Source organism: Polypterus senegalus, chromosome 8, assembly GCF_016835505.1.
Source record: "Polypterus senegalus isolate Bchr_013 chromosome 8, ASM1683550v1, whole genome shotgun sequence".
Lineage (NCBI taxonomy): Eukaryota > Metazoa > Chordata > Cladistia > Polypteriformes > Polypteridae > Polypterus > Polypterus senegalus.
In genome coordinates this window covers 160,202,496-160,228,551 of record NC_053161.1, presented here as the reverse complement: position 1 = coordinate 160,228,551, position 26,056 = coordinate 160,202,496, and the positions used below count along the sequence as shown (strand labels likewise).

At 39.5% G+C, this 26,056-nt stretch overlaps 1 protein-coding gene across 1 annotated transcript; it reads right to left on the bottom strand.

Moving 5' to 3' along the window:
* Positions 1-420: 420 nt before the first annotated feature.
* On the bottom strand, positions 421-13,769 carry LOC120533283 (gastrula zinc finger protein XlCGF57.1-like). Its single transcript, XM_039760100.1, has 3 exons — positions 13,624-13,769; positions 7,922-8,351; positions 421-3,496 (listed from the first exon to the last, which is right to left on the bottom strand). Exons 2-3 carry the CDS (start codon positions 8,316-8,318, stop codon positions 2,394-2,396), a joined length of 1,500 nt encoding a protein of 499 aa, XP_039616034.1. The 5' UTR covers positions 8,319-8,351; positions 13,624-13,769; the 3' UTR covers positions 421-2,393.
* Between the last annotated feature and the right edge of the window lie 12,287 nt (positions 13,770-26,056).

The window sequence follows — 26,056 nt, the reverse complement described above, 5'->3', positions numbered from 1 at the left end:
TTAGGTGTGTAATTTTAAAGAAAAAGGTTCAGCCTTAAAAAAAAAAGAAGTCCCTATGTGGACCCACTTTGCTTGCTGCCCGACAATCGATGGCAGCTATTAGATGATTGTTTGGAAGACGCGTCATTTCACTCCACAGTGATATTCCATGGCCTCCAAGATCCCACTGTTTGCGATTTTTTTTTTTTCTGTGGGGACATCTTAAAACCCAAGTGGTACTGCACACGTCCTTTCCCAAACTAAAAAGGAGGATTGAACAGGAAATCGCTGGCATTCCTCTTTCCACAACAGGCTGTCAGAATGTGTATGGAGAAACAGACAACACCTTCATTGTTTTCTTCAAAACATAAAATGCATATTGAAGGAATATTGATTACCATCACTAATTGCATATCCTGTACAATACATTTCATCATTAAATGTATTTTTCAATGTGTTTATTCGTGCACTGAACGTCAGTTGAAAATTTCCCGTCTCCCCACGCCACCCTGAATGTGCTACAACAGTTCAGTGTGGTTCCTGCATTGTTCTCAGTAATCTCAGTCTCATTTTTAGTGCATACGGAGTGAGGTTTACTGGTAAGATATCAACGATAGCCCACACGTTTATTTTGATGAGTTCTATTAATCCCAACACCACTGATATAATTTTGGCATTTTCCCCCAAAATATTTCATATTTCTGTTTGCCTCTCCATTCTCAGCACTGAGTAGTCCCTTTAGGTGGAAAATTTTCTTAGCCTGGTTTAACCCAACTGTTTTCTTAACAGCTAAGGTTTGTCCAATTTGTTGAGATCAGTTTTTCCTGTTAGTTGCGACTGTTGCGAGTAGCAGCTCCTAGTTTCTTATGACTCTGATTGGGGTCTGGCCTCTCTCTGGTGATGGTATGTTGTACATTAACTGATTGTCAAGTACAGGAGTTGTCAAATTTGTTGCATCTTTGGTGTGCCCATCAACACCTTGCAACGAACAATCAGATCAGTTACGGTCTCCAGCTCTGTCCAACAAAACCACCACTTACTGTTTTTTCCATCTTATTTCAACTCTTTGAAGCAATCAATATGTAAGCGCTCTTAGTCCATGGGAGTTGGAGGAAGGAGGTCAGCATAATTACTGATATACTAGTGGGTCTTGATGGTTTTTCTATTTTCTGCTGCTCCAGTTTTTAAAAATCTTGCTTCTGTTGCCAAATGAAAATGTATGGCCAATATCTGCACACGGGTAATACAAGTAGTGGAGTTTCTGTTGTACTTTTTATTTTATGGAACAGTTGCTCAAAGTTTTTACTTTATGGTGGGTTTCCTTCTGTACATGTTGAGAATATATCAGGTAAACCTGCAGTCTAGCAATTGCTGCTCGGTATGTATCTGTAGTCCATTAGGCCGATTTCACCTTCAGATATAGGTTCTTAGAGTGTGTTGATTCTTAGATGTTTAGTTGATTAACTTAATTTCTCTTATTTTAGTTTCCATTTTATGAAGGTCACTTGGTGGCCACTCTGAAGCTGTTAAATAGACGAGGATGGCATGAAGGTGTTTGGCTTGATTTTTGCGATGTACTGCAAGGGTTATATTCATTACACATTTTGGGCTTTGTGAATCACATGTCTGCACTGTCATTTAACCCCAGGTATTCACTGGCTTAAGATCTCCGATGACATTCTTCATCCAGGTTTATATTTTCGCATGATAGTGATTTTTACTGGATGAAGTTAATATTAGGATGTCAATTTGGATTTGTTTTAGTAAGAGTGATGAGTATTTGAGGTGCCATTTTTTGGAGCTGGACAGTTGCAGGTGATGAACAAGTAAGAGAGACCATCGATTCTAAGTGCTGATGTTAATTCCATGACAGAGATCATTAAGGAAGGGTGCTTTTGTGGGTTTAGCACAAGAAAGGCAATAAAGCATCTCCAAAGAAATATTCTGCATATCTAAATATTTGGAATTGTAATCTGGCCTTTGTCAAGGTAAAGCTGCAGGATTGTTTGCCAGTGTAGCAAGTTTTACAAAGTTCTAGCCACTGAAGAATTAATGTGTGTAGTATGTCATCTTTGATTTACCTTCTGTTCTTCTGCCACCTCTACTTATTTTGATGCAGGTTATTATACGTTCTTAACTATTAACAAATGTTGACGGTTTACGTACAGTGGAGAGGCAGTGTGCAGGAATGGAAGGTTTTTGGCACTTTGGTTTGCTTCAGTCTGAACACAAGGAAGTTGCTCCTGTGATAGGCCACTGTGGTGTCACCTGAAGTTGGCTGCATTTGCCCCTTTTCACAATTGGCCATTTTAGTTTTGTGTAAGCCACAAGTTGGGTATGGTGTCTGAACCTGTTGTCTTGCAATTGTTAGCTCTTCTGAGAATGTGTTTTATTACTATGGCTGCTGCCTCAAACTATTCCTTTTCTTTCAGTTGTGCATTTTCCATCTGTGTATAGTTTACTTCTCCATCCTGCCTCTTCACTTCGCTCTTGGGGATCTTTGTGTTGGTTTCTCCTAAATGTTCCAGTTTCCTTTTTGTCAGTTTTCTCATTTTCTTCCCTAAGTGAGACCTCAAATGTTTCTGCAAACTGTGTTTGGTAGAGAATTGTTTGCCACATTCATTACAGCAACACAGCTTCTCTCCAAGATGAATTCTCATGTGTCTTCGAAGATTGCTTTTAACTGAGAATTGTTTGTCACATTCATTACAGTGGTAGGGCTTTTCTCCAGTATGAGTCCTTCTGTGGGCCTGAAGATCAACCAACTGTAAGAATTGTTTACCACAGTCAAAACAGCAGTATTTTCTCTCTCCAATGTGAATACTTGTGTGTCTTCGAAGACTACTCCTACTTGCAAGTTGTTTTCCACATTCATGACAGTGATAGGGCTTTTCAGTGTGGGTTCTTTTGTGGCTCAGAAGATTACCCAATAGTGAGAATCGTTTCCCACATTTAGAACAGCTATGGTGTTTCTCCCCGGTGTGAATTCGTGTGTGTCTTCGAAGATTGCTCATCACTGAAAATTGTTTGCCACATTCATTACATTCATAGGGCTTTTCTCCAGTGTGAATTCTCATATGGGTTTCAACACGACTCTTCCTTGAGAATTGCTTTCCACACTCAGTACAGCAATATGGCTTTTCTCCAGTGTGAGTTCTTGTGTGGAGCCAAACATAGCTTCTATGACAGAATCGTTTGCCACACTCAATACACTGAAAAGGTCTTTCTCCAGTGTGAATTCTGGCATGGATTTCAAGATAGACCTTTTTTGAGAATTTTTTGCCACACTCAGAACATAAGTGTTTCCCCGGATTGTCTTTGTTGTCAGTGTTCATATTGTCTGTATTTATTAACTCCTCAACAGGCACAGAATGATCTTGCAGATTGGATGGTATTGAAAACTCTGATCCTGATGTTGTTTTCATCATGTTTTCTTCAAGCACTGTCTGTTTTGATCTGCAGTGGAAGGAAATCGGAGGAAAAGAAGACAAAGAGGATCTTCCACCATCTTGTAAATCTGCAAAAATTGACACACACAATTTTAGAACAATGTTTAAAGACAGATCTGACAAAAGCTAAACAATTTAGTGTGAGATAACTTGGCTAATAAACCCAACACATAACAATGCTACAACGCTGATACTAGCTTTTGATAAACTGGTGACAGATTCACTAAGATAGAACACAAATCATCAGCAAATGTGCTGATGAGGTCTAAATAATGACAGAAGTAATGTTATTCTTAGACTATAAAATGAACTAGTGAGAGCACATCTAGGAGTATGTGTGTAGTTTACCACTCTATAAGAAAGACATAGCACCTTTTGAAGAGCAGAGGAGAATGACCAAGTCCATCAGACTGAGTATTAAGCCTATTAAGTCTTGAGCAGGGGTGGTTGCGTGAGGGCCTAATTCAAGCCTTAAAAATTAAAAAAAAAAAACCACGGAATTAGATCCAGCAAGTGAATGGTGAATCACATACTTGAGGATTCTAGTGGAAATTTAGGAGACGTACATGTAAGACTAAAGATAGAAAGCACTTCTTTACACACAGAGTTGTGAGATTCAGAAACAACCTACAAAGTCATGGAGTTGAGGCAGAAACCTTGTCAACCTTTAGGAAATATCTGCATGAGATATTAGGTTAGGTTTAACTATTAGCTAAACAAACAGGCTTGAATGAAAGAAGAATCATCTCTCAATTGTCAAATGTCTTAAGTACTACAAATAAACAGTATGTCATCAGAAAGACTGGATGAACAGAGACATCCATTCTCTGGTTATTGTCTTGTGACACAACCTTTATATTTGGTAACAAGGAGAACTTAAGAGTATTATGGGGGTGGGGGGGATAATCTATCTAAAATGTATAACAAGAAAATTTCTCAATATGGTCAAATGGATAAGAACAGTCACAAACTCCAAATGCAATATTATGCTTGGATTCTTAACATTTATTTATGGGATGCCATTTTGTTAAAAGTAACAGGCCACCCAAAAGTATTACTTTTATGTTACTTACTTTGTGGTTTTGGCTGAGAAAAAATGTAATCTCATATTTTCATGCAGAATGGAGAGAAACAAATTTATGACATAATAGAACTCAATGATTACAAGTTCTGTACAATTGCAAACAATGTGAAAAATATGTAATGTAAGACATCTTTTATCCAGTCATTAGCTCAAAACATGCAAAAGAATGCAGTTTTTGCTAAAATACTGTCAGTTATGTGTCCTGAATTATCAACATAAACAGGAAACCGAAAATGTTACTGGAGAGACTTTTTTGATTTGAAGACAAGACTATTGAATTTGGGGAGACAGGGAGAGGATGGTCTTCAAAAAGGCAATCCCATAAGTTTATCCTTCACCTTTACCACCTCATCTTCATATTATCTTTAAAATCGTTGTTCTTTTGAATGTTCCTTTTCCACCTCAATACAACACTGACAGCAAATTTACCTGAAAAATAACCATGGCACCTCCACACTAGAAGGCTTCAACAAATCCAACAATCAATACAAACAAAGCCCCACCAGGTGATAGATAACAAGTCTGAAGACCACAGACACAAGTAAAGCTCCAGGACCAGATGGCATTTCCAGCTGTGTACTCACAACATGTCTTCAATATGCAATTGGCACAGACTACAGTCCTGAACTGCTTAAGTCAACCACCATTGTTCAAAAACCAAAAAGAATTTACATATCAGAATGAGTACTGGGCTGACTCACTCACCAGTAATTACAATGCATTTTGACTTGTTAGCCATACAATTTATCAAGTCCAAGAAACTAGAGTATTAGTATCCGCTCCACATATAAAGATCAACAGAAACCATATACTTTTCACAGCTATTGATGCAGCACTGACCATAACCCACTTGGACAACAAGAACATTGAATTTAGCTCAGCAATCAACACCTTCAATCTAGTGAAGCTGATAATGAAGCTTGTGGCACTTTTGTAACTGGCATCAGACTTGCAGAACCAGCAGAACACCGTTTACCCAAGCATCCCATATTAAATGTTTAGTGTACTGCTGCTGTCCCTCCTCACTCCCTAATTCCATCATCACGTTTACAGATGTCAACAATAGTGGGGCCGATTACCAGCAATAAAGAGGCCATCTACAGACAGGAGGTTCAACCGCTTATGGAGGAGCGTACAAACAAAAACCTGTACTTCAAACAAAGAAGCTGATCACCAAATACAGGAGATGTAGCAGTTGAGGAGGCCTGAGAAATCAGTCTACTCTCCGGTACCACACCAACTTCAAAATGTACACAGTGGTGGCCATACTGAGGAGGCGAATCGCAGCCAGGCATAACAGATACCAACAATTTTGTCCTCAGCAGTATTTCGCCTAACATTTTCTATCAGTACCTGTAAAGTATCTTTATAAAAATACTGTGTCGCTTTTTCAGAAACGTAACATTTTGGTAAGAAATACTAGCTTCTTTTCACTGATACTTTACCACATAATAATAATAATAATAATAATAATAATAACAACAGTAATAATTTACATTTATAGAGCACCTTTCCCAAACCCAAGGATGCTTTACATACAGAGTAAATAAAAAAAATTATATACATTGTGGTCCATGGCCGGCCATTTTTCCTGGCCAATACCCCCAGGCCACAGGAGGGAGCCCTCCCTGCGACATGGAGATGCCCCAAATTCCAGCAGGGCATCATGGACTATGGAGCTTTCCTGTAAAGCCCTGCTGGATAACGTCGGGACCACCAGGGGTCGCTCCAGGGAGAACCAGGGACTACTATTTGCCCTATGCCCTGAAAGTACGTCCGAGTTACATGGATGGGGTAATGACGTACTTCCAGGGTGAAGAAAAGAACTTTGTATCTGACCCGGAAGTGATAAAGAATCATGGACTGAAGGATGGGAAACACTTCCGGGTCAGGAACTATAAAAGGACTCTGGGAACTCCCAGACGACGAGCTGAGCTGGGTGGAAGGGTGGCAACGCGTCTGGGGGTGGTGGATTGGATTATTGTGTATTTGTGTGAATTTAATGAATATTGTGGAGAGGATGGTGCTTGTGCACTGTATTTGTCCAAATAAAGAAGATTATTGGACTTTTATCTGGTGCCTGACGTATAGTCTGAGGGTTCAAGGGGACGACAAACCCTAATCTGTCACTATATATATATATATATATATATATATATATATATATATATATGAGATTTGGATAGGAATATAAGTAACAAGCTAGTTAAATTTGCAGATGCTACCAAAATGTGGATTGAGAGATAATCTCAGATACGTTGAACCATTGCAGTAGGATTTGGACAGCATATAGGCTTGGGCAGATTGGTGGCAGATGAAATTTGATGTTTATTAAATGTAAATTATTACACATAGGAAGTAAAAATGTTAGGATGAATACACAATGGGAGCTCTGAAAATCAAGAGTACAACTTATAAGAAGGATTTAGGAGTCAAAGTGTACTCGAAGCTATCGACTTCACAATACAGCTGAGCCTTTATAGTTTAAGCAAAAGATAATTCAGAGGAGACCTGACTGAAGTGTCTAAAATTATGAAGGGAATCAGTCCAGTGGATCGAGACTGTTACTTTTAAAATGAGTTCATCAAGAATAAGGGGGCACAGCTGTGAACTTGTTAAGGGTAAATTTTGCACAAACGTTAGGAAGTTCTTCTTTACACAGAGAACCACAGACACTTTGAATAAGTGATCAAGTAGCAAGGTAGACTGTAAGACTTTAGGGACTTTCAAAACTCGACTTGAAGAATTAAGTGGTCTGGTGAGCTTTGTTGGGCTGAATGGCCAACTTGGACAGACTTTACGAATTGCCTGGCAAACTGCACTTTTAGATAGATTTTCCGCATCGCCTACAGTATATAAAAAAAAAAGTACAGCTTGCTAAAAACCTCTAAGCAATGCTTACTGTGTGTGTGGTTGTGAGAGCATGACTTCATCTAGTTTGACTTTGAATGTAAGGTTCTAATAAATTTTTGAGGTACAATATTCCCCCCTGGCTAAAGCGGTATCTTTCGAAAAGAATTTCCTCTGAGAGCAATAAAGGATCTTGCCGATCGCGCACGCAAAACCCTCTCTATATGAAATTCTCTTCTTGTAATTTGTGCACCGATATCAATTGGTTGCTCATTCATGAACGGCGAAGCCATGACTGAATGAATTCCAAGCACGGACACTGATTAAGTGTGTGAGCTAATCCTTGTTTACATAAACATTAAGTGAGCTACTAGAACAACACATCCAGCAAGAGATTCGAAAAACCAACAGATCCAGGATCAGGCCAAATTGTCAACAATTACATCTGGCTAAACGAGTAATCCATGTATGAAAAATACCCCCATATCACAGAATACCCCCAAAAAAAAAAAAAACAAAACAAACAACAACTCATAGGTTCTATTTGGTTTCCACTTACTTTCGCCAGACTCAAATGAAGATGATGGTTGATCTCCCAGTGCTCTCCTTGATGACATGTCCTCAGCGGATTCCAATTTCATATTTACAGAACACTCCGGAAATGAACAGCATCTCTCTCGACATTCATACTGAAGAACAGACTCTGAATGAAGGTCTTCTCCTTTGATGCAGTCATTAATTATATGTTTTTGTGTGTCAATAACAAAGGAGCTCATTGTCTCCTCACACTCTTCTTTAATGCCCACTGACCCTGTTTCATAATGTTCCTCCTTAATGTAGAGACTTTCCTGCTTAGGGCAGACAGTATTACATTCACAGTCTTCTTCCTTAATGTTTACAGTGATTATCTCCATGTTATTCATATCAGAATGGCAATTCTCCTTTACAGCTTCCATCTAAGACAGGAAATGGCAGAAGTTTAACCCTCACTGTGGGGAAAAGAAAAAAAGATTTCACATGTCAGAAATAAACTCAAATCCTAAAAAAAACAAAGTAAACATAAGAGCATCTAACAGCTAAATTAAGCAATTTAAAAACTTGGAAGGAAACTTAAAGGTGACCTTTGAGAAATAATTATGCTAATATATAATATATCTGCTAAACCACTGGTACAAGGACCTCTTTGGTAGGCAGCACCTTAAGGGTATTTTTGATATATTATCACCCTGCTGTGAAATATGATCTATAAAATATATAACACACACATACACAAACACATGCTATATATATATATATATATATATATATATATCTTATATAGTATCTGCAAAATAATACAAAGAGTACACAACGCGTGTTTCACCCTTATTGGGGCTCATCAGGTGTACGCACTTTTGCATCCCCTTATAGTGATCAAACCTTGGACGTCAGTACCTGAGGTGAAGCCTCGGACATTCCACCATGGCGGCTGCTTCGCTTATTTGACAGGGTGAAGATCGGAGTATTACATTCTTAGGTCTTGATCACAATCTGATTATTTGGGTGGTTACCTACCAGGTACTGCTTGTGGTTGGTTGGCCAGTCAGCAAACATCCACCATGTCCTCTCAGTTGCAACAAGCAGATCATAGGTATGTGATACAGAACCTGCCAAATAATACAAAGAGTACACAACACGTGTTTCACCCTTATCAGGGCTCATCAAGTATATGCACCTAGGTCTTAATCACAATCTGATTATTTGGGTGGTTGCCTACCAGGTAGCGCTTGTGGTTTGGTCAGTCAGTCAGATGTTGGACCCAGAGGTCTGGACCTGCAGAATGTATCTCAAGGACCCTAAGTTAACCACCAACTTTCATTTGTGCCTTGTGCATGTGTTCAGGCTCATGTGAAAATGGAGGAAGCCCTCAGAGAGAAAAATGGAGAGAGACCTTTGCATTGGATATCTAATACGAAAACGAATCAGGAGCAAAATAACATCACACGACAAGCACATTTACTTCCACAGAGCTAATCGGGAATTGTCAATTCACCCAACATGCAGTTCTTTGGGATGCTTAGGAAACCCAGGGAATATCTAAGTAGATCATGAGAACATGCAAACTCCACACAAGTACCTAGTCCAGGGTAGAAACTGCAATGTTTATAACAGTATATGGCAACACTGATCACTGCAAAACAGTCCAAATTACACAGACGTATGTCTATTAATCACTATTAAGTAACAATTTTAATACACATGCCTTACCTTTTCATTTTGTAAAACTTCTATTATCTATTCCTATCCCAGCCTGATTGTCAAAGCATGATTGTGTGAATGATGCCCTCTTTTTTTTTTTTTTAAATCCCTCATGAATTAAATTAACAAAGCACCAGAACCTTGCTTCTCTTTATAAAGGCAAAGGGACTTTTAATATTGCTAATTTAATGTCTATATGGAATTAGTGCAGATATTAAAATATTTGATTGTACCATTTCTTCACAGAGCAATGATGTGACTAATCAGCCAAGGGGACTAAACTGTTTTCAGTTTGGCAAGATGATAATCACTTTTTAGTAGAGCTCCATAAATAAAGGAAACAAGGTGTCATATTCATCCACAGATTGCAATGAACACTGGTAGAGAAATTTTATACGTTCTAGACATGTCAACGACTAATTGAAGAAGAAAGAGCATATATACACACACACATATATAGTGCTCAAAAGAATTAAAGGAACACTTTTTAATCAGAGTATAGCATAAAGTCAATGAAACTTATGGGATATTAATCTGGTCAGTTAAGTAGCAGAGGGGGTTGTTAATCAGTTTCAGCTGCTGTGGTGTTAATGAAATTAACAACAGATGCACTAGAGGGGCAACAATGAGATGACCCCCAAAACAGGAATGGTTTAACAGGTGGAGGCCACTGACATTTTTCCCTCCTCATCTTTTCTGACTGTTTCTTCACTAGTTTTGCATTTGGCTACAGTCAGTGTCACTACTGGTAGCATGAGGTGATACCTGGACCCTACAGAGGTTGCACAGGTAGTCCAGCTTCTCCAGGATGGCACATCAATACGTGTCATTGCCAGAAGGTTTGCTGTGTCTCCCTGCACAGTCTCAAGGGCATGGAGGAGATTCTAGGAGACAAACAGTTACTCTAGGAGAGCTGGAGAGGGCCATAGAAGGTCCATAACCCATCAGCAGGACCAGTATCTGCTCCTTTGGGCAAGGAGGAACAGGATGAGCACTGCCAGAGCCCTACAAAATGACCTCCAGCAGGCCACTGGTGTGAATGTCTCTGACCAAACAACCAGAAAGACTTCATGAGGGTGACCCAAGGGCCCCATGTCCTCTAATGGGCCCTGAGCTCACTGCCCAGCAGCATGCAGCTCGATTGGCATTCGCCATAGAATACCAGAATTGGCAGATGCACCACTGGTGCCCTGTGCTTTTACAGATGAGAGCAGGTTCACCCTGAGCACGTGACAGAAGTGAAAGGGTCTGGAGAAGCCATGGAGAACATTATGCTGCCTGTAACATCATTCAGCATGAGCAGTTTGGTGGTGGGTTAATGATTGTCTGGGAAGGCATATCCATGGAGGGTCACACAGACCGCTACAGGCTTGACAAAGGCACCTTGGTTGCCATTAGGTATCAGGATGAAATCCTTGGCCCCATTGTCAGACCCTATGCTGGTACAGTGGCTCCTGGTGCACGACAATTCCTGGCCTCATGTGGTGAGAGTATGCAGGCAGTTCCTGGAGGATAAAGGAATTGATACCATTGACTGGCCACCACACTTTCCTGACCTAAATCCAATAGAACACCTCTGGGACATTATGTTTTGGTCCATCCAATGCCACCAGGTTGCACCTCAGACTGTCCAGGAGCTCAGTGATGCCCTGGTCCAGATCTGGGAGGAGATCCCCACAACACCATCTGTCATCTCATTAGAAGCATGCACCGATGTTGTCAGGCATGTATACAAGAACACAGGGGCCATACAAAGTGCTGCGTACAATTTTGAGTTGCTGCAATTACATTTTGGCAAAATGGACTAGCCTGCCACATAATTTTTTCACTCTGATTTTTGGGGCGTCTTTGAATTCAGGGCTCTGTAGGTTGATCATTTTCATTTCCATCAAACGATGTGGCATCCTTTCGTTCCTAACACATTACCCAGTCTATATCAGTATAGATATCCAGGAGGATTTCTTTTTCCCATTGAGATCTGATGTGTTTTCAAAGTGTTCCTTTAATTTTTTTGAGCAGTTTATATATATATACACATATATACATACAGTGGTACCTTGGTATACGTCCTTAATCCGTTCCAGATCCTTGGACTTATACCAAACAGGACTTATACCAAACAAATTTTTCCCATAAGAAATAATTGGAAAATGATTAATTCGTTCCCATGAAAAAAAATCCTATTGTTATTGGCATATTATACATTGATGGGGTTGTATAAAATAATTTAAACATTGCTTAATACTAAAATACATAAATACAAAAACAATTAGATGAAATAAATGAAAATGACTTGTCCGATAACAATGAGTTTAATTTTACTGCACAACAAAGGACAGCGTTACAGCTCTTCCAAAGGAGCCTCTTCAGGCGATTGTGTAGCACTGCCGTTGTTCTTCTTCTGACAGTCTTTAATCCAAATCCCTAAAGCAGATTCCATCCAGACTACTGCCTTATTACATCCACTTACAACTCGTTTTGCACCCTGGTAAAAAGGACACTGTGGCTGTAGATCTTATATTCCTTTCCTACTTTTTAAATAAAAAGAATCGTAGCCTTCAACAAATCCAAAACGTTTACCTTTTCGGCAATCATTAACATCTTCCGTTTGCACTTGGGCACGGCCCCTGAAGCAGTACCAGATCGTTTTAGAGCCATAATGAAGGGCTTGACTATGCACAAAGATAAACACAAAAGAGAACTCTTTGCACAGCAAAACATGTTGATGCTGAATGAGTGAGACGAGACTTCCTGGTTAACACAGTGTATACATATATATATATGTACATTCACTTGGCTACATTTACTCGGATTAAACGTTTGATCTGTCATCTACGTTCTATTATAAATAAAATATTGACATTTGCCATCTCCACATCATTGCATTCAGTTTTTATTCACAATTTGTTTAGTGTCCCAACTTTTTTGGAATCCGGAATTTTTATTTAGTCGACAGAATATTATTCCGGAATAAATCAACTCAAACCTTAAATAACTTATAATATTTTGCTGTCCATAAAAATATATCCTGTCAAAATTATACAAATTCAAATATGAACATGGTGCATAACAAAACCTGGAAATATAAATAAAATGTGTTCTTTTCAGCAATAACAAATCAAATCAGTTGTCTTATTTTAATTTTAATTTTAAATGATCTTGCCGGCTGTGGCTGAAACCTTGGTTGGTCTACCTGACTGTGGCTTGGAAACAACAGAACCCTTAACTTTCCACTTTTTATCAGAGTCTGAACACTACTGACCGGCATTTCCAGATCTCTGGATATCTTTTCATTTCTTTTCTTGATTTATACAATTCAACAGCTTTTTCACGCAGGTCCTCTGACAGCTCTTTTGTTTTCCCCATGGCCCGGCACAGTCCAAAGACATGCCGGTTAGGTGGATTGGCGATTCTGAATTGGCCCTAGTGTGTTTTTGGTGCGTAAGTGTGTTTGTGTGCGTGTCCTGCGGTGGGTTGGCACCCTGCCCGGGATTGGTTCCTGCCTTGTGCCCTGTGTTGGCTGGGATTGGCTCCAGCGGACCTCCGTGACCCTGTGTTCGGATTCAACGGGTTGGAAAATGGATGGATGGATGGATGATTACTTGTATTTTCCAAACAATTGCAAATATTTCACAAATTCTGCCAGTATATATAAACTTACGAGCACAACTACAGTTTAAACTGAATGTGTATTTCAAAGTGAAATACGGATTAATAGGCCACGATCTACCAAACCGCTCCATCTAACGGGAGATACGCCACGAGAAGAAAACTCTGGATAAAAAATCAACAACAACGTGGAGCCTAGCGGACAGAAGACACGCAAGTCTGTTAGCCACGATGCCATTTGGACCAATGGAAAGATTCGGTCGACGTCAAAGTATAGATGAAAAATAAATAATGAGCCAGCAATGGACATAGCAGTGCCACTTGATTTGGCAATGAACGTTTTACAAATTAAATCGAGCAAATGAAAAATCTCACATCTACAAAGTAAAGAGCCCACACACTTGCATCACTCACCTGTGTGCCTGTCAGCGATGAGATATTCCTTTAAAATCTTTTCGAGCTACAGACTCGTCTCTTAACAACCGAGAACATTCAAGCATTCGTCAACCGCAGCCAACTTTCCCACTACAGCGCCCAAGAAGCACGAGGAATACGGCGACCTCAACTCCAGTCGCTTCTAATGACGTCACACTAATCTGCCACTTTCCTCATTGGGCGCACGCTCCGTGTTGACCATAGACATAGAATTACTAGACGCCGCATGACCAGCAGCATCGTACGTCAACGTCGCCGCCATATTGCGGGTGGCACTGCTGTGGAGTGAAGTCATGGATAATAATGCCTCACGCATGTGCTGCTTGGGATTGTACAAACCACTGTATGCTCCAAACCAGATCCCGGGGGATTACATTTCATAGGTAAGGCTGAACAATTGTTTTGGTATTATTTGGCCATGAGAAAATCTATAATCGGTTACTCAAGGTCACCTTACAATAAAATTGAACATTAGTAAAATTAAAACAAGAGAATGATAAATCAAAAAGCAATAATTAGCAAACAAACAAAGGTAACTGGCAGTAACAGTGCAAAATTCACAATTGGTATGCCAGTTTGAAAAGATAAGTTTTGAGGGTAGTTTTAAAATGTGTTATTGAATCTAGCTGACGTATATGAGAGGGAAGAGAATTCCCGAGTTGAGGAGCACTAGGAGAGACACTCGAGCTCCCATAGAAAAGAGTTTGATGTGTGGTACAGAAAGTCGAGCTGCAGATGAGGATCTGAGTGAGTGAGAGGAGTCTGTAGGAGATCAGTGAGGTTATGGAGAGCTTTAAATGTTCAGAGCGGTATTTAGTATTGTATTCTGTAGTGAACGGGGAGCCTGTGATGTTGAGAGAGAATAGGTGTAATATGTTCAATGGATTTAAAACAGCAGGTTATTATCCTGCAGCATAATTTTGGAGAAGTTGTAAGTGATGGATACGTTTTTGTGGGATGCCAGATAGAATAGCATTACAGCAATCTATACGTGAGGTGACTCGGGCATTAACCAATACTTCAGTACTCTGTTGCGTAAGAAGAGGTTTGTTGAAGAGGTGCTGGCACTTTATTTTGTTGACCATGTAGCGATTGCTGAGGATTGTTTTTATTTTACTTGTTATGTGGAAAGTCACAAATACTTGCTTCTTGTGGCTTTCCGCTTCTCACATCTTGTTTCTGAGGAACATTATTAGAATTTGGTTTATCTGAACTTCGATGGTATCTTTTAAGAGCTCTCAATTTTGCATCGGACTCTGCAATGGCTGCCTCCAAAGCCAATTGATCTCTTTTAGCTTTCAACTGTGCTTCTTCCATATCTAAAGTCTGTTGCTTTCTTTGATTCTCTGCTTTAGCCAACAGCACGGCATGTGCTGCTTCTTGAGATCTGATTACACTGCTTAAAGTAGCCGCTGTACTTGTACGACTTTTAGTTTTTGCAGAATCTGCAGGAGAAATGTAACCTTTCGTTCTGTAATCCCTGAATTGGTTAGCAGAAAAATCAGGTTTTGGTTGAGGCTTTTATTTTGACATACATCTAATATCCAATTCAATGTATTTCCCATATATGTACGAAAAGTTTTCATTTTAGCATCAAAGTCCTTTTGTAACATTTTTCGTGTATCTTCGTTGCTCTGGATAGATAAAAGTTTGTTGTTTAACCTTTTATATTCCTTTCTCAGGTTGAGGAACTGATTCTCGATAATTATTTTTACATTTTTCCAGTTAAGTTTTTGTTGTAAATCCCTTACAATCTTCATCAGATGATAAAATTGTTTGTATTTGTAATCCATTTCTGATTGAAGTTTAGTTGTTATTGAATTGAACAGCTTTCTGTCGGCTTGGAAATGGTCCTTTGTGACGTCATATTCAAAGCGACTTTCATTCACGCCTCGCAGACGTTTATTCTGGCTTCCGGATTCAAATGCCATGACGATTCCACAAGGCAGTGTACTTAAAATCCTTTGTAATTTATACAGTCTCGCGAAGAACACTAGCAATTCTCAGATATGTCCAACTCCGATCAAAGACAAAGATTAAAAGTACCTGTTGAGTCTTTTTCAAGTTGTCGTTGCTTTCTTTCATCGCAGTTTGATCTCAGGCTTAGAACACGCAGCTTTGCTTTCTTTTATAATCCAAGGCAATTTCAAGTTTTCGGTTTTAGGCAGGTTCCGATCTTAATCTGGGTTTAAACTTCAGGCAGGTTTTAAACTTTAATGTAGCCACCAAGGTATAAGGCGTTGTCAAGTACAGGTAAAACGCGTGTCGAAAAAAATCTCACAGTTCAAAAGTTAGTTTTAAAATATTTAGTGAAAGTTAAAAGCAAATAATCCACACAAGAATAAAAGAAAAAGTAGTTACACAAGTAGAATAAAAGGCAAAAAAAAGGGAAAAATTTATCTTCTCTAAATTTAGCTTTTCTCGAGAAACTTTAGTTATTTCTGTACTTAAAAGTTCTTTACTTATAGATTCTTAACGTCTTATATACTTAAATATACATAAATTAAGTGCTGTTTTCATACATATTTACTTTACACACTCAAAAGGCCCGTAGGCCGGTTGGCACGGTTTAAAACCTTATGCCTTCCATACCTTATTTATGGCAAGGCTGTCACTAACTGAAGAATATTGTTTACTCAAAGCTGTTAGAAATGGCAGTAATATACCAATACAATTCTATTTACGGGGGTTATAGGAACCTCCCATAGATTATGCATTGTCACCTAGTAAAATATTCATGAATCTTATAGAAATAGGAAAATGGCTCTTACAGGCACTTTTGCCACTCGCAATAGGGCAGATGCGCTGACGTGAATATGGCGTCTACCTATTTATGTCTATAGTGTTGACAGGCAGACGGCTAGTCTATTGCTGCGGCCCAAAATAAAACGGGCGTATCCTATAGGAGTGGTTATCTGGCAATTATTTTGGAATTCAGTCAATCAGATATTAGATATTTCTGTCAAATGACTTCTTCATCCAATCATATATTAGCTCTGTGGTGTCAATCGCTCTTTAATTCAGTAAATCGTCAACAGGGGTACTTGTCACTCATTTTCTACTTCAGTCAATTGCCTTAGGGATATTTAATAAGGACTGTGGGAGTCACAGAGCCATTTTGAGAGCAAGTAAAAATAAGCATGTTGTTCTATTTAGCAATAATTTAAACAACAGTGTGATATATATTTAGGTACACCTGCGACGACAGTATACGAGTACCACAGTATAGCACACTGTCAAATAGATTATTGTTATTATACTACAGCTTTACCACCATCATTTATGTATAGGGGTTTTAAAAAAATAATGATCACAAAAAGTTAAGATATGCAATGTTTACTGTTGTTAATAAGCAACATCTGAAGAGAATTTGGATTTCAATGAACATATAGTAATAGCCAGTATTGTCACTCTAAAGACGGGTGGGGTCTGGACATGTGATTGACGGCAGGGTATTCACTGCTCTGCTGAGTTCTGCTGAGCTGTGCGTTCCAGGAAACCCTGAACTTTCTACTTTTTTTTTTTTTAGTTATATTAGGATTATAAATTAGATGTTTCACATACAAACTCATTTAAGAGAGAATCAATTAAGAAAGCTGGCAATAAGATTATGATTTAAAGGTATCCTTTTTCTGCCTCCTCATGTTAACAATAGTAAATGTAAGAAACATAGTTATATATAAAATTGCTTACTTATGTATAATATAATAGATAGCCTATTTTAATGAAAACATAATCGCGCAATACGTTTAAATTAGTGTAAAATGATGGGAACAGCAATGCCTTTTTTAAGTTTTTTTTGACAGATTCATTTTCGTTTTGTGGTGTAGTAATAAGTTTGTAGATGCAGAATTTTTGACAACGTAAAAAAAGTCAATTAAATTAGTATTATTATTAGGTTGATTTAACTTTATTACCACTACAACACTGTTACAATAAGAATAATGCAAGATAAAAAATATAGTGTGAAAGAAAAAATAACTGCTTGCAAGCTACTAAGGGTTAATAGCTGACAAAGCCGTTTTGCTATAACGGCAGGTTATTTAAACAGGTGTTTGTCATAAGACAGGGTGCAGTAAGCTGACCAAAGACAATTTCCAGTTTCTTAACGCATCTATTTGACACAGGAAAGATTACCTTTCCTTCTTTAGGGTCTATCTGATCAGTAAAAAAATAAGAACAGATATCCCATTAGCGTACTAAAACAAAATGCTTAAGTAAACAATATTATGTTTATTTTTAAGAAATAAGGTGAAGGGGGAGGAAGAAGAAATTATAAAAAGCCAGTAAGATAGTTTTTTACTTCCACAGTTATTAGAACTTTTTACAGAACTGGTAATGCAGCGATTCGAAAATGTGGCTCTATCTCAGTTCACACCCAAAATTTGTATACGCTACGTAGACGACACATTCGTCATATTAAAAAATAACCAGCTGAATGATTTCTACAACCACATGAACACAATATTCCCTGCAATACAATTCACCATGGAAAAAGAAACAAACTGACGTATCAATTTCCTGGGCATCTCCATTGAAAGAAGTAACAACACCACCCTTACAAGTGTCTAACGTAAGGAATGGTATTCATACAATATATTACATTTCGCCAGTATCTCCTAAACGGAGCTTTATTAAGACTTTATTCAGAAGAATTCACACCCAAACAAAAGACGCTATATTTTCCATCTTTTCACTTCAAATGGATACACAAAGTCAATCATTAAACAATGCCTACAAAGGAGACAGCAGAGAACTCCAATCTGACCCCTCATCCCACCTGGCACACACTTCCTTAACATCACGGAGTGTCAGAAGATGCAGCACGTATCCTGTCCAAATCAGGCATCAGAATAGCACACAAACCTACGAACAATCTGCGTACCATCCTTTTTAATACCAAAAACAAGAAATCGGTAGCAGAGGCACAAAACGTAGTTTCTAGCATTCCATGCAGTTCTTGCCCAGCGGTATACATTGAACAAACATCAAAAAGAATCGCAACACGTATACAGGAGCATTGAAACGCCGTCAGAAGGAAGGACTCACAATCACTGATTTATACGCACACAAATTCAACCGGACATACATTTAACTGGGACAAGGTAAAAGTAAGATGTAAGGCCAGTACTAAAAGTGCCAGCGAGCTGGCTGAATCTTGGCTATCAAACGAAAACACCATTAACAGACATTTGGACATGAACCCAGCATATGCAAACTTAAGAAGAAGGTCATCCTCATAATAAATAAAACTTTACGTCCAACACCCTCCTAACCCCATCCCATTACTTCCCTCCACCTTATTTTGCTATATATTGCCCTTGATTCTTGAATGTCTAATCATTATCCACTGATGACAGCTCCTGGCAGGAGAGCTGAAAGCTCAGGAATAAAAATTACTTTATGATACATGATTCATTCTCTCCCTTTGTGGATCTCGAACTACAAATATGCAAACCGTATCAAAGACCTTCGCTTCCATATATATATATATATATATATATATATATATATATATATATATATATATATATATATATATATATATATATATATATATAAACTGCTCAAAAATTAAAGGAACACTTTGAAAACACATCAGATCTCAATGGGAAAAAGAAATCCTCCTGGATATCTATACTGATATAGACTAGGTAATGTGTTAGGAATGAAAGGATGCCACATCGTTTGATGGAAATGAAAATGATCAACCTACAGAGCCCTGAATTCAAAGACGCCCCAAAAATCAGAGTGAAAAAAGTATGTGGCAGGCTAGTCCATTTTGCCAAAATTTAATTGCAGCAACTCAAAATTGTACGCAGCACTTTGTATGGCCCCTGTGTTCTTGTATACATGCCTGACAACATCGCTGCATGCTTCTAATGAGATAACAGATGGTGTTGTGGGGGATCTCCTCCCAAATCTGGACCAGGGCATCACTGAGCTCCTGGACAGTCTGAGGTGCAACCTGGTGGCATTGGATGGACCAAAACATAATGTCCCAGAGGTGTTCTATTGGATTTAGGTCAGGAAAGTGTGGTAGCCAGTCAATAGTATCAATTCCTTCATCCTCCAGGAACTGCCTGCATACTCTCACCACATGAGGCCAGAAATTGTCGTGCACCAGGAGCCACTGTACCAGCATAGGGTCTGACAATGGGTCCAAGGATTTCATCCTGATACCTAATGGCAGCCAAGGTGCCTTTGTCAAGCCTGTAGCAGTCTGTGTGGCCCTCCATGGATATGCCTCCCCAGAAAATCATTAACCCACCACCAAACTGCTCATGCTGAATGATGTGACAGGCAGCATAATGTTCTCCATGGCTTCTCCAGACCCTTTCACTTCTGTCACGTGCTCAGGGTGAACCTGCTCTCATCTGTAAAAGCACAGGGCACCAGTGGTGCATCTGCCAATTCTGGTATTCTATGGCGAATGCCAATCGAGCTGCATGCTGCTAGGCAGTGAGCTCAGGGCCCATTAGAGGACATGGGGCCCTTGGGTCACCCTCATGAAGTCTTTCTGGTTGTTTGGTCAGAGACATTCACACCAGTGGCCTGCTGGAGGTCATTTTGTAGGGCTCTGGCAGTGCTCATCCTGTTCCTCCTTGCCCAAAGGAGCAGATACTGGTCCTGCTGATGGGTTATGGACCTTCTATGGCCCTCTCCAGCTCTCCTAGAGTAACTGCTTGTCTCCTAGAATCTCCTCCATGCCCTTGAGACTGTGCAGGGAGACACAGCAAACCTTCTGGCAATGACAAGTATTGATGTGCCATTCTGGAGAAGTTGGACTACCTGTTTAACCTCTGTAGGGTCCAGGTATCGCCTGATGCTACCAGTAGTGACACTGACTGTAGCCAAATGCAAAACTAGTGAAGAAACAGTCAGAAAAGATGAGGAGGGAAAAATGTCAGTGGCCTCCACCTGTTAAACCATTCCTGTTTTGGGGGTCATCTCATTGTTGCCCCTCTAGTGCATCTGTTGTTAATTTCATTAAGACCACAGCAGCTGAAACTGATTAACATCCCCCTCTGCTACTTAACTGACCAGATTAATATCCCATAAGTTTCATTGACTTTATGCTATACTCTGATTAAAAAGTGTTCCTTTAATTCTTTTGAGCAGTATATATACATACAGTGGAACCTCAAGATACGAACACCTCTATATACAAGAAATTCAAGATACGAGGAAAGTATGAGCGAAAAATTTGGATCTAAATACAAGCATTGGCTCACGTAACGAGCCACGAGCCTGGCTGTGGGTATGCTTGATGCTTTTCCCGATCCGCGTCAACCCGGGGATTCGCCCAGCCCGTCAGCTCACTCAGTGTTCCTTGTTCTCCCGTAGCGTGAGGATCTATGTGTCTGTGCGCTTGTGATTTCATTGTTTCGCTGTAGCAGTTCACCGTATAAGCGTATCCAAAAATATCGCGGACATGCAGACGGAGAATAGGAGACGATTGCCCTCAAGAGAAGAGAACGAGAGAGAGGCGTGCGTGCGGGAGTGAGCGAGCTAGATAAGGAGAGAGACGAGCGAGAGAAAGAGAGAGATGCGTGCGCGAGCGAGAGAGATAAGGAGAGAAAGAGACGCACACGACAGTGAAGAACCATCAGCTCAGTTATGATCACATGACGCTCAGCAGACCAAGTGTATCCATACTACTCGTATTGCAAGACATCGCACGTTTTATCAAGTCAAAATTAATTACAAAATTTAGCTCGTCTTGCAAAACACTCGTAAACCAAGTTACTTGCAAACCGAGGTTCCACTTGTATATGTTATTTATCAGTGTTATTTGTTAGGAAAATTGATTTTTATGTTGATATTTTTGGGGGTGCGGAATGGATTAACTGGATTTCCATTATTTTCAATGGGGAAGTTTGCTCTAGATACGAGAAATTCGCTATACAAGCTCAGTGCTGGAACCAATTAAAATCGTATCTCGAGGTTCCACTGTATATATATACTAGCAGAATACCCGCGCTTCGCAGCGGAGAAGTAGTATATAAAAGAAGTTATGAAAAAGAAAAGGAAAAATTTTAATAATAACGTAACATGATTGACAACGTAATTGTTTTGTCATTGTCATGAGTGCTGCTGGCATATATATATATATATATATATATATATATATATATACATACATGTGTACATATATACACACACACATATACTATGGGGTGCGAAACAGGCAAATACATTGATTTTCTGAATATATAAAGTCACTGTCGGAATATATAAAGTGAAAACCTGAATATATAAAGTCAGCGTCGGAATTTATAAAGTCATTCCTGATTATATAAAGTCAACATCGGAGTATATAAACTCATTCCTGAATATATAAACTCAAAGTCAAAATATATTGATTGAAACGACTCTGAACTGAAGTAAGTTAACAAAAGCGTATTCAGAAAAATAAATTAAAAAACACTGTTCGGTTAATGTTTTGAAAATGATGCATTTGCCCTGCCCAGGATTGGTTCCTGCCTTGCACCCAGTGTTCGCTGGGATTGGCTCCAGCAGACCCCCGTGACCCTGTGGTCGGATTCAACGGGTTGGGAAATGGATGGATATTGCAGCACTGACTTTGTATATTCTGACGCTGACTTTATATATTCAAGTTTTGACTTTATATATTCCAGCACTTACTTTATATTGTGAGCTGGAGGGCTTCGCTATTACGTATGGGGACGAAACTTCACTTTGGTAACTGATCATGCTCCACTTCAATGGTCATACCGACAGAAAGATACAAACTCTCGCCTCATGAGATGGTTTCTGGGCTTACAATGTTTACCGTTTCACAGTAAAACTTCGACCAGGTTCTGAACACGTCAACGCAGACGTATTATCACGACTAAATGAACCTGGTACAGAGAGTCGCTTGATTCACGGAAATGTGAATAAAGCTGAGGGGGAGGGTGTGAGCTGGAGGGCTGATCGCACCCCAAGAAGATACAGACGCCTCTGGGAAAACCACAACCCCTGAAACACAGACTACCCTCACATTGCTCCTTACTTTCTCACTTGCGCTATAACGAGTAATGCAAACCTTGCGCGATACTCTGCTAACTTAAAAGCCTTGTGCAGCGCCTGTCAGTTGAAAATTGATTGTTTGCTTGCTTTTATCACGCTGTCTCTGTCTCTCTCACGTTTAACCTCATGTGTTTGCAGTGTTTAAATAAAAATCCTTCTTGTTTCTACCACCTCCTGTGTCTCTGTGCAAATCTGTGACCCAAGCATGACAATATATTCCGACGCTGACTTTATATATTCAAGATTTGACTTTAGGTGTACATAAAGACAGTTAAGGATATGTGTGAGGGTGTCTTCTGCTTGCATACAAACGAGACTTAGTGTAGGAATAACAGAAGGATTTGCAGTTAAGTGGTCAACAAGACTATCTAGTGTTGACAGAATAGGTGCAGACAGTAAAAGATCAGAAATGGATCCAGAAAGGATAGAGGGACAGATATTTTTAAGGTTTCTGTAAGAAATTTGTCGCTTACAGATAAGAGGAGTGAGGGATAATGAGACAGTGAAAAGCACTGCTTTTTAGTCAGAGAGTCCCAAATCAGTGCTGTAAATGCTGGTAACAGTCCAGAAGTGCAGATCAGATCCAGAATATGACCACCAGAATGGGTGGGAAAATCAACATGTTGTGTCAAGTCAAAACAGTCCAGTAAGGATAGGAATTCATTTCTCATTTTAGATGTAGTAATGTCAATATAGATGTTGAAATCACCGAGAAGAATAATTATCTGAGAATAAGAGCTTAGGTGGATTAAAAGTTCAATCAGATCTGATAAGAAGGATGCACTGTATGAGTGAGACAGGACCTGATTCCGTTATTAGTTTAAGAGCCAGGCACTCAAAAGACAGTGGACAGTCAATTGGGATTCATTTGATGTTTAAGTCTGCTCTGATAATTACTGCAAGCCCGCCTCCTTGTCTAAAGCTGTGTGGTTCTGTATGGAAAGTGAAACCAGGTGGAGTCGCCTCCGTGAGAGACACGTAAATTTGTTCAGTTTTTGCCAAGTCTCCATTAGACACAGCATATCAAGTTTGGTATCAGTGATGAGTTCTGACAGCACCAGTGCTTTGCCATTAAGAGATCTCGAGTTAAACAGTGCAATATTAGTCAATGAGGCTTCTTTTTGTACAGAGCCGTGATCAGGGTTTATTTCCACATAATGTAAGTTTGGCACACTGACACTTCTATTTCCAAGGCCATGAGAAGGACGGCTTATTCCTGAGCAAATGCTGCTGGTTGTCTTTTCATTCTCAGCCCGCCGGTGGCGGCGACCTGACCAGTGATGTATATATTTTGGGCGCTGCAAAATACTGGCGTCTTTTAGGATGTTCCAGTCAGACCATTTGCTCTGGACAAACTGTTTAATAAGAAGGAGTTTGTCAGGAGAGTGTTTTAGCATGATACTGGGCAATACTTATCTGAAAAGCAGTGGAGAAGCAACACAGCACAGTGGAACCAGTAGGACAGGTGGGTGTGGTAGCGTAGATGAGATGAGCAGTGATAGCAAAGCAGCACAAAGCATAGCAGGAGGAGGTAGCAGAATTTGGAGCTTCCAATACACAGCCGCAACCAAGAACACTTGGTAGTTTCAGGCGTGATCTCCTCAGAACCATAAGCCAGGATAGTATGAACATCAGATCAGTTCCCAGTCATAGAGTACTGTAAAATGAAACGGGAGCAGATCAGCATAGCGAATATAATCACGGAGACAGATCATCCCGAGGTCCTAGATTACCAGGTACAAAGAAATGTTCGTAGGTCTCGTCCAGTGATCCACAGACTCAGCTGTTCCCAGTCAAAATAGAGTCCATAAAATCTGTAAATATTAAGCCAAATCCATGCAATTTAAGTCGGCTGTATCCACAAACTATACGTACAATAAAGGAAATAAAAAAGCATAAGAAAGTGTAGAATTAAGGCGAATTTTGCGAAAAGTGTTGTTAACAGGGAGGAGCGGCAGCAAAAGGCGTGTGCCAGCGTCCCCTCACCTGCTATCAGTGGATAAGGCTTTAGAAGAAAAGGAGTTTGTATGGAGGTGCATATATTATTATTTAGCACAACATTTTATAAGAGAAGTTAAACAATGGCAAAACTGGCTGTTAAATTCACAACCAGGTTACTCAAATATTTTTGGTAACTGGGAGGAATTGTTGCCTTTATAGAGATGACTGCACCATTCAAATGAAGAGCCACATGCTAAAGTTATGGCTGCTTTACAACTCTAAAGTCCTGGGTTGAAATGCTTGCCTGGTGATTGTTTATTTGGATATTTCTGCCCTCTTCATGTCTGTATCCATGTAGAAATGCGTGACCCGTACCCACCCTCCAACAACCCTGAAACTTTAGGCTTTCACCTTCATTGGTTTTGGGTAACTAGCGTTTTTAAGATGGCCCAATGTGATGATACCTTGAGCAGATTAGAGAATGGACAGATGCTTGTGTAAAAAGTCGTCACCTCTACATTCTCCTAATCACCTGGGAACCCAAAAGGAAAATGACTGAGGGAATATACAGAGAGAAATTAATATTCTGGAGTTATGATGGTGGTTCTGAGGGCTCTAGAATGGAAATTGTATTTGACACTGTGAAGTAAGGCAGATGCACACAGACCCGGGAAAGGCAAAGCCATGCAAGACCCCATAACGATTCGTTTGACATAAGAAAAAGAGTGAGAAGGATCGGAGAACAATACATTTTTTGGCCAAAAAAAAAAAGAATCTGAATGGAGCAGGAAGGGGATCTCAAGGTTAGTCCTAAGGTACCACTGTGGCTGGGGATTTTCACTCCGACCAATGTCACAAATAAATTGATCAGTTTTACTTCTAAATAATCTAATTGTTCATTTAGTCTTTTTATTCTCTTATTTTGTATTCCGAAGTATGTGCTAGTATATTTACATGAAAACAAAATTCAGAAATTTGCACTTTGGCCATATCTTTAAACGTTAACTTTATTTTACCATGTTCTTTTCAATTCTTCTTTTCCTGTGGAGTTCTTTGAATAGAGCAAACTTTATATAATTGAACTTACCAGTATAATAAAAAGCTTAATCGCGAATCATTTACTCCTGAGTTTTTCGGTGATATGATTGTCTTTAAATAAAGAGCACGCACTGCATTACACACAATCCATAAATGCCTTGGGCATGAGAGAGGCGCTATAAAAATTAAATGTATTATTATTTATTATAATTGTTATTATTATTAATCGCCGTGAACAGTCAACCTTCTTGCAACACGCCGTACCCCAATGTTCACATTTGAGCCCACGCTGGTAAGGTGAATCGAGCAATTGCGCGAACATTTAAAAGGTGCGTGACGTCATCAAACGCGACGGAAACTGCAGCCGCGAAGCGCCTTGTGACATCATATTATTGTT

What these genes read in the sequence shown, in the direction of transcription:
- LOC120533283 (XM_039760100.1), bottom strand. Translation starts at nt 8,318, where the DNA reads ATGGAAGCTGTAAAGGAGAATTGCCATTCTGATATGAATAACATGGAG. An exon ending in TTCATTTGAGTCTGGCGAAA is followed by an intron (nt 3,497 to 7,921) that starts GTAAGTGGAAAC and finishes CAATTTTTGCAG; the next exon opens with ATTTACAAGATGGTGGAAGA.